Here is a 14,304-nt window from a genome sequence, read left to right on the forward strand (position 1 = left end):
GCATTGTGTAGATATACTTATGTGGAGTTCAATAAATTTTAATTTTTCATTTTATGATTTTTTAATTTACTATAATTTTTTAAAGATTCAGTCAAAATAAATATAAAAAAGAAAAACCACCTAAAGAAACAGCTAGGGTGGTTGTATGTCCGATTTAGAAAGATAGGGGAGGAGTTATGTCCGATTTGAAAAGATGGGGGAGGAGTTATACCCAATTTTCTAGTTCAGGTAGGAAAAGCTAACTTTTGTGATAGCTCGAGGAGGCAAAGTAGTTTTTCTCTCGGAAAAAGTCCACATTACCTTCCTAAACTTTTGTGAGTCTGCTTTTCTTCCTGAACTCTAAAACCGGGTAAACCACCTCACTGACCGATTATAAGCGGTTTTAAAGTTAGCTTTCTCTTTTTATTTTTTATTTATCTCAGCTGAATGTTTGAAAAAACATAGTGAATCATAGAAAAATAACATAAAATAGAAAATCTAATTTTGTTGGACTTTACATGAGTAGATCTAAATATAGTATGGTTTAGTATAAATTTTTTATTGTAGTTTTAGATCTATGTTTTTCTATACTTAATTCATAGTTGCAATTTATATGGTCCAATTGTGGTGAAATTTTTATGGTGGGCTAATTATTGTATGGTTGAGTTGTAGTAAACATTCCATACTGATTAGATCATGTATAGTTTAGGTATAGGTTTATAAATACTTCATAAAAATTTCACCGAAATTAGACGATAGAAACCGCAGTTGCAAATTAATTATAGAAAAACACAGATCTAAAGCTACAATAAAAAATTTATACTAAATCATACCATATTATCTGTTCATTGTGTCCATCTACTCAAGTGGAGCCTATCAAAATTAGATTTTTTTTATTTTATGATTTTTCTATTGATTTACTATCAAATTTTAAATATTTAGATGAAATAAATAGAAATAATATCAATAAATAAATGGTTTTAAATATTCAGGGATGTGGTTTTGTAAAAGTTGAGACAGACAATGTGAATTTTTCCCCTAGATTTTATATACTTCTTTATTTACGAGGCCTTGGCCCAACCGACCTGGCGCACAGGCCATCACTCACATACACCTAAGCCCAACAATCGCGGCCCACTAGCCACGCTCGTCTCCCGCCTTCTCCTCTATTATCGAACACGCTACAGTCTTTCTTCCCTTCACTCTCCTGACAGAGACGTGTTAATTTCAGGCGGCAGCAGGAACAAAGAAAGCCTCAATATATTTCACATTGTCAATCAGTCGGAACAATCGCTGAAGTAATGGATGGATAATACATCATGTGCGTGGACGTGGAGACGCGAACGGGCGATGCTGGTGTGGAGTCAGCTCTGACTCTGATCCGGGAGCGTCGGCGGCGGGGCAGTCCGCCGGAAGACATGCTTCCGGCAGTTGTGGAAGATGCTGTCGTAGACGAGGTCGAACTGCACGCCTCCTCGCCGCCGGTTGATGACGAACGCCATGTGGTCCGCCTCCACGATCTTGTAGTACCAGATCCCCGGCCGCAGCGGATGGCAGTCCTCATCGTTCTCCACCCGCACGCTGGGATGCTCGACGGGGATCCTCGGGTGCGTCATGGAGAAGGTGTTGAGCGCGCCGTCGTTGTCCTCCCAGTCCTCGTCCCTGTACCCCGGGTACGGCGCGCCGGCGGGGTAGCGCCAGCGGCACATCTGCAGGACGCGGAGGAAGAGCAGCGGGTGGATCGTCGTCACCCCGGACGGCACGGTGGCGCCGCCAGGTGCCCTGGCGGTGGTGCGCCGGCTGGCGTAGCTGAAGTAGAAGGTGCCCGGGAACGTGCTTACCCGGGCGTTGATCCTGGCGGCGCCCTGGATGGTGAGGTCGGGCACGATCCAGTCCCCCGTGGCGAAGGGCCCTCGCCTGCCGTTGCCGTCGCCGCCGAGCAGGAGGTCCGCGAGCCCGGACACGCCGACGACGCGCCGCGACATGCCGAAGTGGTCGAAGCCGAAGTCGTAGTAGCGGTTGAGCCATGGGAGGTCGAGCCAGTGGTAGAGCACGCTGCCGACGCGGCAGATCTGGAGGAGGCACACGGGCCGCAGCGACCGCCAGCCCTCGCCGTCCTTGTCGTCGTCGTCGGCGCGCATCCCGTCGATGTAGGCGCGCGTGGTGCCGTTGAGCGCGCCGGAGAGTGAGGTGACGCTCAGCACCCACCGCTCCGAGGTGTCGTCGGCGTGGCCCTCGAACTCGCCGTCGTGGAGCATCTGCTGCAGCAGGCGGATCACCTGCGCGCCGGCCGAGTGGCCCACCAGGTGCACCGGGTGGTCCTCGTCCCACACCGGGTAGTGGCCTCGCGCGTAGGTGCGGCCGAACCGGGAGTGGCCGGACGCACGGCTGTGCTCCTCGCCGTAGTCCACCTGCCCGCCTTTCAGGTAGTAGAAGAGCTCCCGGGCCCTGTCGTGGACGCTGGTGAGCGAGCCCAGGTCCGGCACCAGCACCCGGTCGTCCTTCTTCTCCGCGCCGGCGAAGTAGGACAGCCCGCCCAGCCTCTGCGATGCATGCACACCACCTACCCTGTCACTAGCGTGTGACCGGAGACGACGACGACGACGACGACGAAACGAAACGAAAGCAGAGCATCCGTCGGAGCGAAAATGAATGACAAGTACGCATACGCACGCCTTTGCCGAAGCCGAAGATGCCGTGCACCAGCACGATGGGCGGGACGGATCCGTCGAGCACCACCGCGGCCTCGTCCTCGCCCTCGACGGCGACGCCCTTGGCCACGCCGCCGCCGGGCATAAGGGCCTTGTTCACGAGGGAGGCGGAGACGTCGGCGATGACGGCGGTGCCGAAGATGTAGAAGGCGTAGCCCAGGTGGACGACCGCGCTGAGGAGCAGCTCCGCGGCGCCCAGCGCGGCCAGCAGCGCCGCCCTCGCCCGGCTCCTCATGCAGTGCAGGGCTCGCGCTGTGCTCTCTCACGGCGGCGGCGGGCTGCTGCTCTGCGATGGAGGTGACGTGCGTTGGTGCGCACGCCGGCGGGTGCTGTCTGTGCGGCTTTTGGAGGGAAATCCGTCTGGAGAAGTCTGGTAGTTTGTAGAGGTGCACCTTTGCATGCTGACTTGGCCACAAACGACTCCACGCCATTCCCGTGCTCTCTGCCTGGTCCACAAGATTTCGTTCGTTTGGTGGGACTGGGTGCTCCGTTCGCTTTCATCCGGGACCCTCAAATTCCGTCGCATTGGCTGACATCTGGGGCCGAGCATATTAGGATAGTGCCATCAGGCGCCTGCAGGTTTTTTCTTCCCCTTCTGTTCAATTACTCGATGAGTGTCGCCCCATCGAAATTGATCAATTTTTCTTGATAGAATCGAAATTTGATCAATTAGTGTAGTTGTAGCCCCATCGAAATTGATGTTCAGTTCACATGAGTACACCCTCAAGCCGCAGAACCGTCAAATTGGGCTTCACGTCTTGTGTTTTTTCAAGGGGAAACCGGAGGGTCCGAGGCCTTGTTTGTCACACCTCAACTTCACTAGTAAAGCTGTTTTTTTATAAAATAGCTTCATGAGTAACTTTCTAGATGAAGCTGAACTGTTTTGGAGAAAGTGTTTAACAAAATAGCTTCACCAACTACTTCATACATAGTTGAGAGAGAGAAATGAGGAAGAAGCTGCAATAAGCTATTTTTTTTCAGCTTCATCCCAACTTATGTCTTTGTGAGAAGAGGAGAAAAACAGCTTCACCATGAAGCTGTTTTGGAAATAAGTGTTTGGCAAAAAAACAGCTCATGAAGCTGTTGTGAGACAGGCAAACAGGCCCTGAGTCTATGATATCCGTGAAATGCATACGTCTTAGGGCAGTCTCAATACATAGTTTTATGGCACAGTTACCAAGACTATTTAAAATAGGTAACCGAGCCATATGAGTTTCATGGGGATGAAACTCCTCTCTCATCTGATGAAACTCCTTCATTTAATGACCCTGCTAAGTCAGCAATTTTGCTTATGTAGCACCATATTTAATGTGCATGACACTCCCATTAAACATGCATTGAGACTGGCCTTAGAGCATGTTTGGTCGGAGGCCGTAAAGTTTAACACACATGGTAGTATTTTCGTTTTATTTCATAATTAGTGTCTAATTATAGACTAATTAGACTCAAAAGATTCATTTCATAAGTTATATATAAACTGTGTAATTGGATTTTTTTTATTTATATTTAATATATTTTATGTATATATTCAAATATTCGATGTGATGGGAATTAAAGTTTACCGGTTGCAACCATACAGGCCTTAGCTCTTTGTTCTAAATTACTTAAGTCACTAACATTTTTTTCTTTATACCATGTATCTAAATATATGTTATTAGATATATAGCAAAATGATGTAAAAAATCAAAATGACTTATTTAGAACCCCTCTCATCTTTCGATAGAGTTAAATTTACCCTCAGGAACATGTGTGTACGCCAGCATCCACTTGAAAGCTGGTGCACAGCAAATTTTAAGTCATCCTCTAGCAACATATACGGGTTCCGAATATCCATTGCCAAGCTCTTATCTCATTCTTGAAATCTAGACAAACAAAGAAACAGGGGCGGACGCCTCGGTTGGGCAAGGCTCGCCCTACCTTGGCTCCGCCGCACCCTGAGTTCCTCGTGCAGCCATGGTTCATGGTTGTAAGGTCGAAGACTTGAAAATCGCTGTTGTTCAAGCCTGAACTGTATGTCCGTATGAAGAAGAAGATAAGAGAAGTCCGAACCACTACTAGCTTTTGGGCCTTACCTTGCTTTGTGGGCTTCAGGACTTGTTCGCTTGTGGGCTGCACAAGAAATAATAGTGATTTACTATGAGAGCAAAATGGCTTATAAGATAAGCATTGTATCCGTTGCAGTTTCTTTTTTTTTTTTCCAGCGCACACGATGCGGCCGACGGCCGCAACCGCTCCTAATTCCTATCCTATCACGAGGGCGAGTTTGTGACTTTGCCGACTGCGAGCCGGCGCTCAGTAATCACGGGACTTCGCAGGTGATCTGGTTTGGGCAGCGTTGCAGCGATAACAGCAAGCCGGCAAGCGGCGATCCCACCACACACGGACCAGACAAACTGCTAGTCTGCTACAGATCAGCAGTGCTACTGCAACTGCCTTGTTTATTTAGTTGATAAGATATGGTAGCTGTTGGCTGATTTCTTATAAGAGATTTTTTATGAGAAAAAAAATACTGCTGAATGACTGAGAGATTCGACTCATAAGCTTAAACGAATAGGCTAAGTCCAACTCTAAAATCTGACACTCTTTTAATTGTTGCTTGTTCAATCTTTTAGTTATTATCAATTAACTTTAAATGTTTTTACTTATATATTTTGTGCTCGACTATCACTATGTCCTGTGAACCATTTTGAGAGAGATTACTTCACTTTGTATATTATGGACTTCGCCATACCTTAAATTATTTCTGTCCTCCGCCACTGCAAAGAAACTACACTACTTACAGTTGGTCACAACTCATGTCCAATGCATTCCTTAGGTCTTGTTGGGACCCACCAAGTAAAGTTTATAGCCAACTAAAATTCCAAAACATTAGCTAGTTAAAAGTTCTACCAGCTAAACTTAGCTGGGATCCAAGCTAATAGATTAGGCTAAACTTTAGCTAAGTTTATAGCTAGATTAAAGCAGCTAATCTCTAGCAGCTAAATTTAGCCAACAATTTAGCTGGTGGATCCAATCATATCCTTATTCTGTCATTACAACCAAGATCATCTTCAACAAACTGAGAATAAATGATAATTTTCTCTATAACCAGAATAACAGAGGTTGCATGTAAAAAAACATGCTCCAACATATCCCCTTTTCAATCTCTTTTTACTACTTTTTTCTCAATTAAGAATACCAATCCTCAATCCATCAAAAAGAGGAAAGCAACTCATGCCTCAGTCCGTCAAAGAAGAGTAAAATACACCGGCGGCCCTTTAAGTTGTCGCCCTGTGCCACTTTAGTCCATAAACTTGCAAACGCGAAAAAGAGGCCCCTAAACTTGTCAGCATGTGCCACTTTGGTCCATGAACTTGCAAACGCGAAAAAGTGCCCCCTGAACTTGTCGACGTGTGCCACTTTGGTCCATGAACATGCAAATACGAAAATAACACCGGCTGCATGGCACTGTTCTGCCACGTGGCCGCCTCTGGTAGGCCATGCATGGTACCGTTTATGGTGCTGACGTCAGCAATGAGGTCAGCACTTCTTTTTTAATTTACGAAATTGATATATTTTTATTCGTAGCGTCAAATATATCAAATAATATATCAATTCGTTGCATTTATTAATTAAAAGAGATAATTTTAAAACAAGCAAAATTTATTCGTTTTCGAGGTTTCATATTTTTTCTAGGCAGAGTACACATGAAGAGGCTACACAAAACATTTCATGAATTTAGCATTTCATTAATAATTAGTTATGAAATAAATAAATATTTGTTGACGCGTTGAAAGATTCTTTACACGTTTATGGACAAAAGTGGCACAGACCGACAAGTTCAGGGGTCACTGTTTTGCGTTTACAAGTTCATAGACTAAAGTGGCACGGGCGGACAAGTTCAGGGGTCATTTTTTCGAGTTTGCAAGTTCATGGACCAAAGTGGCACAGGCTGATAAGTTAAAGGGCCGCCAATGTATTTTACTCGTCAAAGTATAGGAGCACCACGCTGGACTGCTGGAGGCTGAACGTGAGGGCACCGCGAGGGGTAGACAGGAAATCGGAAGAAAATAAATTTTCTAGCCATTGTCAGATGGCTTCGGCAACACTATCAAAAAAAACCATCCTAAAACCACAAATCATGCTCCAAGACCCCAGAGGACACTCTTGCGCCACACTGTTCCAAAAGAGTGAGCAGGGAGCTGAACAAGTTTTAAAAAGATGTGATGGCAACAATCATTACACAGTTTTATTTCTTATATATTCCATCCCTGGTATGGAAGCAGGAACAGAAACATTGATGCCCAAAACTCAACCTGATCTGAGGACTGCCGAAAACAGCTATTGCAAAACGTTTTCACAGCTGCACCAGGCAGCCAAGACATACAACTAACAGAATCGTATAGACCGACAGCTCTGATAACTGTTGCATCTCATCTCCTGTGCTTATTCATCAAAGGGGAAGAAAAGGTTGGCATCCCCTTTTCACACTACAACAAATTCTGTGTTGCACCTAAGGTACTTAGCCCAATCGACCAGACTTGGTGAAATATCTTCACGTTCAGTTCGCCTTTGACTCAATTACCCTCTTTGCAAAAGAGGGCAAACAGAATGATGCTGTGTGGATCTGAAAATACAGAATAGAATCAGAAAACAGCTCAAGGAGTTCTCTTGCAGAGGTGGTGAAATCAGTAAAAATACACACCTCCGAGTTGTAGAACTTAAGGGGTCCCTTTGCTTTTGTAGAATGTTCATCCTCCTCAATGTTGAAAACAGGGTGCTGGAAATCAACAGCTGGCCCTTCAGTGGAGCAAAGCATGAACCCAATAACTCCGCTGCCATGGAAGCATGTTAACCCAGTGTATAAATGGAGAATCTGGCACAATCACGTACACAAGATTAGTTGTGCATACCTAGGGTATGTAGGTACTGTTGTCCAAGCATAGTTAACCGAGCCTTTGAAAACTTGGCGACAATTGACAACAATATCTTCGATAATGTGCATATGTAACCATATGCTCTCTGCCTGGGTGCATACAACTCCACCAGGACGCAAAGCTCTGGCCACCGACTGGAAGAAAGGCTTTTCAAAAAGCTCCTGAGCAGGACCTGGTTATGCAGGCAGATGTTGATGAAACATTAACGACACAGCAATAAGGACAAGACACACGATTAACAACAGTTACCTATCGGATCAGATGAATCCACAATTACTGCATCATATGTACCCTCTGGAGCATTTTTCAAAAAGGCGACACCTGCATCAACATATGAATGGAGATTTTAAACCATAAATATGTAGAGCATTTTTCAAAAAGGCGACCCCTGCATCAACATATATTAATGGAGATTCTAAACAGCACATAAATATGTAGCACAGAACTGTTAATCAAATATATAATAAACATCCATCAAATAATGGTGGTGTGCCATTAAAATTCAAAATTAAAATTTTAAAAGATATCAGAAAGGAAGGACAAGACTGAAACTATGCAGGGATATCAAGCTGGAACAGTGGAAATAAAAAGCAGGGGCCAGGGCCAGGCACTATCAAGGGAATTTCAATATGTAGCATATGCCAATTTAGTTATGGACCAAATAATAAACAAATATATAATTATGTCATTCGAAATAAACAAATAAATAAATAAATAAATATAGAATAATATGCATTCAAAAGTCCAACAAAAATTAAGATGGATGAGACACAAACCCAACCAAAGATATCAACACAAGTTGAAGTGCTGAAACCAGAAGTCGTATATCCTACATATTGATTGTAATAAAATTCAAGCTACAATTGAATCACGGACAAATAAGGCTCAGATGTTGCCTCCCAAACAAATATTATGCAAAGCAAAACAAATCTTGGCAAGCAGAGAATATAACATGCTACTAACCATCTCCAATGTGTAATGACACACGAGGGTCTTCAAATCCAACAGCTAGATGAGGGAAAAATTGCTTGGAGACCTGCACAATAGAACAGACAATTAAAAATACGTAACACAAGGGACAAACCATTGAAAAGGTTATATAGACAACAACAAAGCCTTTTAGTTGAAAGCAAGCTGAAGTAGGTTAACAAAATTGCTTGAAGAAATTTGCTAAATCTAGGAAGAAGATTGCATCTACAACAGACAATAGTTCATCAAACCGGCAATAATAATCATGAAACAAAGACCACCTACATAGCTAGGATTGTAGCAGGGTAGCAATACCAAGCGAAACACAACCCCACAAGACAAAAGATACAATTAGAAATAGTATTATTTCACTTAGCTGCTCATGGAACTAGGTCAGAGCGGAATAGCACAAATCACTAGCACAAAAATGTAGTATCAAAATACAGAAATGAATGAATTTTAAATATTGAGAAAGGCATAGCAGGAGCAGCTACATCATAGTAAAAAAATCAAGTAAAACCAATTCAGAAGGTAGATAAAGACAAGTAAACCAAACTATTGGTGTCCAGACAAATCTAACAGAAAGCAAATGCTCTCAAACATCTAAAAGCCCTAAAGCCACCACCACTGAAATGCATTAGTTACTAAATAAAATATAATATCAGTGGCCACTGCATAGTATTGTGCACATACAGGAAGAGAGATCTTACATCTACCACCATCTTGTCAATTTCACAGATGTCAATTTGTTCCACAGAGGAATGCCTTGAAACCTCACGCAGAACACCACCATCACCCCCTCCAATAACCAACACCTGTGTATCAAGAAACAATATATCACTACATCCAAAAAAAATTCACCATTTTGAAAAGTAATTCACCTTGTTAATAAACATGTCAATACATGCACATTCTAACAAATTTTTACAACCGACTTTTTCAGGCATTACAAGCTCAAATAAATTATAAGCCAGAACTGTATGAAGTATCCATTGATTTGTTCTTAAAGACGTTTCAATCGATGCAAATAGCGTCAGAGTAGACCTTTTAAAACCTAAGAGTGGACCACATCATGTACATGATAATCCTAGCCATGATGCCAGAAGCACCAGTAAAGTATTTCAAAAACATATCAACAGTCATGTTATAAGCTAACAGTTGCAGTTTTGGTTCAACTTTTTTGCCATAAAAACAAATTAATAGGTGTATTAGAATTATTTTTTAATTGTATATAAGTCAAATTAATAAAGATGTATAGAGACGCAAGGTACCAATAGCAAAAAGGGCCATGTCAGTCATATACCTTCTTGGGATCTTTGATGGAGCAAAGGGGCAGGTGAGTAATCATCTCTTGGTAGGCACACTCATCCCTCTCTGTCACCTGAATAACCCCATCGAGGACGAGCACCTTCCCGTACGTAGAGGACTATAATGCAAAACAGAAAGGTAACAGAATCAATTCGCACTGACGAACTGCAGGTGGGCTTGGGTGGAAGCAAAAGGGTAACAACAATTACCTGAAAAACCATCACATTTTGGTAGTCTGATTTCCCTTGGAACAGCACCTTCTCCACCTTTAAAGAGTGCGCCTCACCTGCCCCCAAAATCCAGCCATGAGCAAGGGAAAGGCAAGCACACGTGTTTGGCATGACCAGCAGTGATGAAACAAGATGAATATCCGAAGGAAGAGTGTGTGCTCAACAGAACAGAACGGAACAGGGGAGCATGACGATGCGCAGCAGAGGACGGAAAACAAGGGACGCACCAGGCCACATGGGGCTAATCTCGGAGAACCATCCCGGGATGACGGCGGAGATCCCCGCCTGCTCGCCGGCCCCGGCTGCCGCAGCCTCGGCCCCCGCACCCGCACCCGCGGCGGCGTCCTCCCCGCTCTCCCGCGCCCTCTTGGCCGCCGCCTCGGCCTCCATCCCGAAACCCTGAGCCGCGCGAGGGAGGAACGCAGAGAGAGCCGAGGGAAAGCGCGCTCGGTGGGTGTGCGGCTGGCGGCGGCTGGGGGAGGAGGGGGCTCGCAGCAGCAGCGGCCTTGAGATTAGGGCTCCTCTCCCGGATGGCCGGATTCCTCCCCCTGTGTGTGTCGTGTGGCTTTTGGGAGGGTTTTGGGTTCCTCGCCGCGGCCGTATAAAAAGGCCCCGGCCCCGGCCCCGGCCCCAGGCAAAGCGCGGCGCCCGTGCCCACCGCAACAGATTCCCCGGGGCCCTGTATTACGCTGGTTCTCATTCCTCACCGAACCGTGGGGTCACCACTTCGTGGGCCTCACATGTCAGCCTACTGGGTGCCCGTCCCCGTGTGGGCGGCTCCGCGGCGGAGAATGTATTCGGCGGAGCAGAGCAGCAGGTCAGTGTGGGGATGGGAGCCGCCACCCTCCCGCTTTCGGACTGCTTTTTAGGCCTTGTGGCCTTTTTAGGCTTAAATAAATCTGAAAAATTTTAAATTTAGCTATTATAGTATTTTGTTTTATTTATTAATTAATATTTAATTTTAATTTTAAAATATTTTTCTTATTTAAATTATATATAAATTATGTAATTAGTTATCTTTTATTTATATTTGATGTATTATGTGTATATATGTATAAAGATTTGATATGATGGAACATAAAAAAAATTGGAAAGTAATACTGTATCTTTATTCGATTCGAAGATGCCCGGTTGATTGACGTGCCTGTCTGTCGTATTGAGCGTAGCCCTGGACAAATTACCCGATACTCATTACCCGTACCCGAATTACCCGAACCCGAGGTACCCGATCCTAAATTCGGATACCGCTTTTGATTACCCGAAATTAGTTTGGGTAATTCGGGTAATATCTTCCGGTACCCGAATTACCCAAATATTTGTCTATATCTTTGTATTTATCATGTGTTGTTAGTTAAATATTAGAACTTATCAATTTATTAGAACATAATTCTCTTTGTTTGAACAAGTGGTAGTAATATATTATTCTCTACAAAATGCTATTGAAATTCTATACAAATTGCTGCTGAAATTATATATAAATTGCTATTGAAATTTTATATAGTGTGTTGTTTTTTGAAAATTCAGGTAAATCGGGAATACCCGAACCCGAATTATCGGGTACCCGAAATTGCGGGAAGTGTTTTTTCGAGACTAATATCGGGTAACAATTTTCATTACCTGAATTTTGAATTACCCGAACCGAAAAAATCGAGTAACCCGAATGTCCAGGCCTAATTGAGCGGCACTCAGGAGAAAACAAGAGATGCTACGTGCTGAGCTTAGGCCTTGTTTAGTTTTACATGAAATTTTAAAAAAAATTAAGATCTTTCGTCATATTGAATCTTTCGACATATATATAGAGAGAGTATTAAACGTAGATCTAAATAAAATCTAATTGCACAGTTTATATATAATTTGGGAGAGATGAATCTTTTAATCCTAATTAGTCTCTGATTGAATAATAATTGTTAAATACAAACAAAAGTGTTACTGTCGCCAAATTCAAAAACTTTTCACAAGCCTTAAAATCTCTGAACATGGCAAAGCTATTTGAATTTGAATTTCATTTATATTGGATTGTATTAAAAAAAATAGTACTCCTTTTGGAGCCTGTTTGTTTATCTTGTAAGCCGTATTTTTTTAAGTCAATATTATTATTTTTTTAATAAATCAATGAATAATATTTTTAATTATGATTTTTTTTAGACCAACGAACATGTTCCACGAAGATGGCTTGGCTGGTGTCACCGCTGTTTTGACTAGTGACTGACCGATGACCCGTGTGGCGGGCGGGCGGCGTTCCTTCGTTCGAGGATGACGCTGCGTTCCTTCCAGCTGGATGAGCATGAGCACCTCTGTTCTGGCACGTCACGTTACCCTCAGCCTCAGCAACTCCCTTCTGCGGCCACTTCCGGCACGAGACCTGCGACTGCTGCAGTGGTCGTGCGCCGCACAGCGGTTCTCGGGCGTTCTACGTCCTTGCTCAGGCCTTGTTTAGTTCACGCTAAAAACCAAAAAGTTTTCAAGATTCTCCGTCACATCGAATCTTGTGTCACATGCATGAAACATTAAATATAGACGAAAACAAAAACTAATTACACAGTTTAGCTGTAAATCACGAGATGAATCTTTTGATCCTAGTTAGTCCATGATTGGATAATATTTGTCACAAACAAACGAAAGTGCTACAGTACCGAAAACTTTTTACTTTTCAGAACTAAACAAGGCCTCAGGAAACGCACTGACAGTTCCTTGTGTTGGTCACGATTTTAGGTCTTGTTTAGTTGTAAAAAGTTTTTAGAAAAATAATACTATAACACTTTCGTTTTTATTCGACAAATATTGTAGGCTTACAAATTTGTCTTGTGATTTACAGGCAAACTGTGTAATTAGTTTTTATTTTTATCTATATTTAATACTTCATGTACATGTCGCAAGATGTGAAGAGGAATTTTAAAAAGTTTTTGGTTTTTGGGTGAACTAAATAAGACATTATGTACTCCCTCCGTCACATAATAAATATTTTTTTACTACTACAATTTATGTTTGACTATTCGTCTTATTTAAATTTTTTATACAAATAATAAAATAAATAAATTATTATAAAAATATATCTAACAATAAAATAAGTTATGAGAAAATAAATAATATTTATTAAATTTTTTTTAATAAAACAAACGGTCAAACATGAATCTAAAAGTTAAAGAAATACAATTATTTATGGGACGGAGAGAGTATGTTTTGATTTGGAAATGGAGACATTCACGCGAAAATACACTGGTGACCCCGATACTTCCTATCTATTTTTTTTTTCATTGCTAGTATCCATGGCCACTCTTCACCTGGAGGTTTATTGGAATTGAATATCTGTCTACTTATATTTCTCAATCCAAGAATATTAGAAGATAGAATAGATAATGCAGATTTTATTGGAGGCCTGGTTGCTGAGTTATGACATTGGAATGGCTGACCACCGTCGCCTTCTAGTAGGTTCATCGAAATTGGATCTCTTGCCACTATTAAGGCTCTGTTTCACTGTTTGATTTCTCTTGCTAAATTTTAGATAGCTAAATTTTAGTTATTTTAGTAGCTAAAGTTTCAAATACATTAACTAAAATAAGCTAAAATAGTTTAGTTCCATCAGAGCATCTTCAGCAGTGCTACCTAAATCAGACTACCTAAATGTCTATCTGGGTAACCACTCATTTTAATACTATCTAGATTTTGCTTTTAACTCTAGCAGTACTACCTAAAACTAACTACCTATTTTTGTCTTAGCAGAGGATGACTTCTAGGTCCCAATCAGAGCATGAATGGAAGAGAGAGGCGCGTGGGTGGGAGAGAAGATTTCGGTAGTGTCCTTAACCCAACAGGAATCGGGAGTGGAGAGGGGGATTTGGGTAGCCAACAAATTTGTTGGGTGGAATAGGTAGTTTGCTAGAGTGGATTTTATAGCACTCCAAAATTTGAATTTCAAATTTTAGTTTAAATTTTATTTAAATTTTATAGGGTTAGGAATTTTAGGCAATTATTAAATAATTTATAAAAAAAATTAAATTAAAGGTAGAAACATGTTTGAATGTATTTATGCTACTGCATCCAATTTTGTTTGATTTCATTTAATGCTTATTTGTGCTTGATTTAATTTTTGAGGCAAGAAAAGAAATAGAAATTAGTTTTTATAAAGAAAAAAAAAGAAGACAGGCTTTCTATCCTTTTTGGGTCAGCTCCCTCTTCCCACGGCCCAGCACC

At 42.3% G+C, this 14,304-nt stretch overlaps 2 protein-coding genes across 2 annotated transcripts; both read right to left on the reverse strand.

Moving 5' to 3' along the window:
- Positions 1,219-3,089, reverse strand: LOC8057323 (lipase). The gene is made up of 2 exons (XM_002461832.2): positions 2,653-3,089; positions 1,219-2,522 (listed from the first exon to the last, which is right to left on the reverse strand). The coding sequence occupies exons 1-2, from the start codon at positions 2,923-2,925 to the stop codon at positions 1,344-1,346; spliced, it is 1,452 nt and encodes a 483-aa protein (XP_002461877.1). The 5' UTR covers positions 2,926-3,089; the 3' UTR covers positions 1,219-1,343.
- Positions 6,861-10,698, reverse strand: LOC110432894 (spermidine synthase 1). Its single transcript, XM_021454016.1, has 9 exons — positions 10,341-10,698; positions 10,093-10,169; positions 9,879-10,001; positions 9,286-9,390; positions 8,570-8,642; positions 7,856-7,927; positions 7,583-7,778; positions 7,375-7,504; positions 6,861-7,296 (listed from the first exon to the last, which is right to left on the reverse strand). Exons 1-9 carry the CDS (start codon positions 10,501-10,503, stop codon positions 7,231-7,233), a joined length of 1,005 nt encoding a protein of 334 aa, XP_021309691.1. The 5' UTR covers positions 10,504-10,698; the 3' UTR covers positions 6,861-7,230.

Source organism: Sorghum bicolor, chromosome 2 (assembly GCF_000003195.3).
Source record: "Sorghum bicolor cultivar BTx623 chromosome 2, Sorghum_bicolor_NCBIv3, whole genome shotgun sequence".
In the NCBI taxonomy this organism is placed as follows: domain Eukaryota; kingdom Viridiplantae; phylum Streptophyta; class Magnoliopsida; order Poales; family Poaceae; genus Sorghum; species Sorghum bicolor.

Excerpts from the sequence above, each read along its gene's own strand:
- LOC110432894 (XM_021454016.1), bottom strand. The coding sequence starts at position 10,503 with ATGGAGGCCGAGGCGGCGGCCAAGAGGGCGCGGGAGAGCGGGGAGGAC. Across the intron at positions 7,928-8,569 it reads GTCATTACACATTGGAGATG|GTGTCGCCTTTTTGAAAAAT; the intron begins GTTAGTAGCATG and ends ATGTTGATGCAG. Across the intron at positions 7,297-7,374 it reads TTAAGTTCTACAACTCGGAG|ATCCACACAGCATCATTCTG; the intron begins GTGTGTATTTTT and ends CTGTATTTTCAG.
- LOC8057323 (XM_002461832.2), bottom strand. The coding sequence starts at position 2,925 with ATGAGGAGCCGGGCGAGGGCGGCGCTGCTGGCCGCGCTGGGCGCCGCG. Across the intron at positions 2,523-2,652 it reads TCTTCGGCTTCGGCAAAGGC|AGGCTGGGCGGGCTGTCCTA; the intron begins GTGCGTATGCGT and ends CATGCATCGCAG.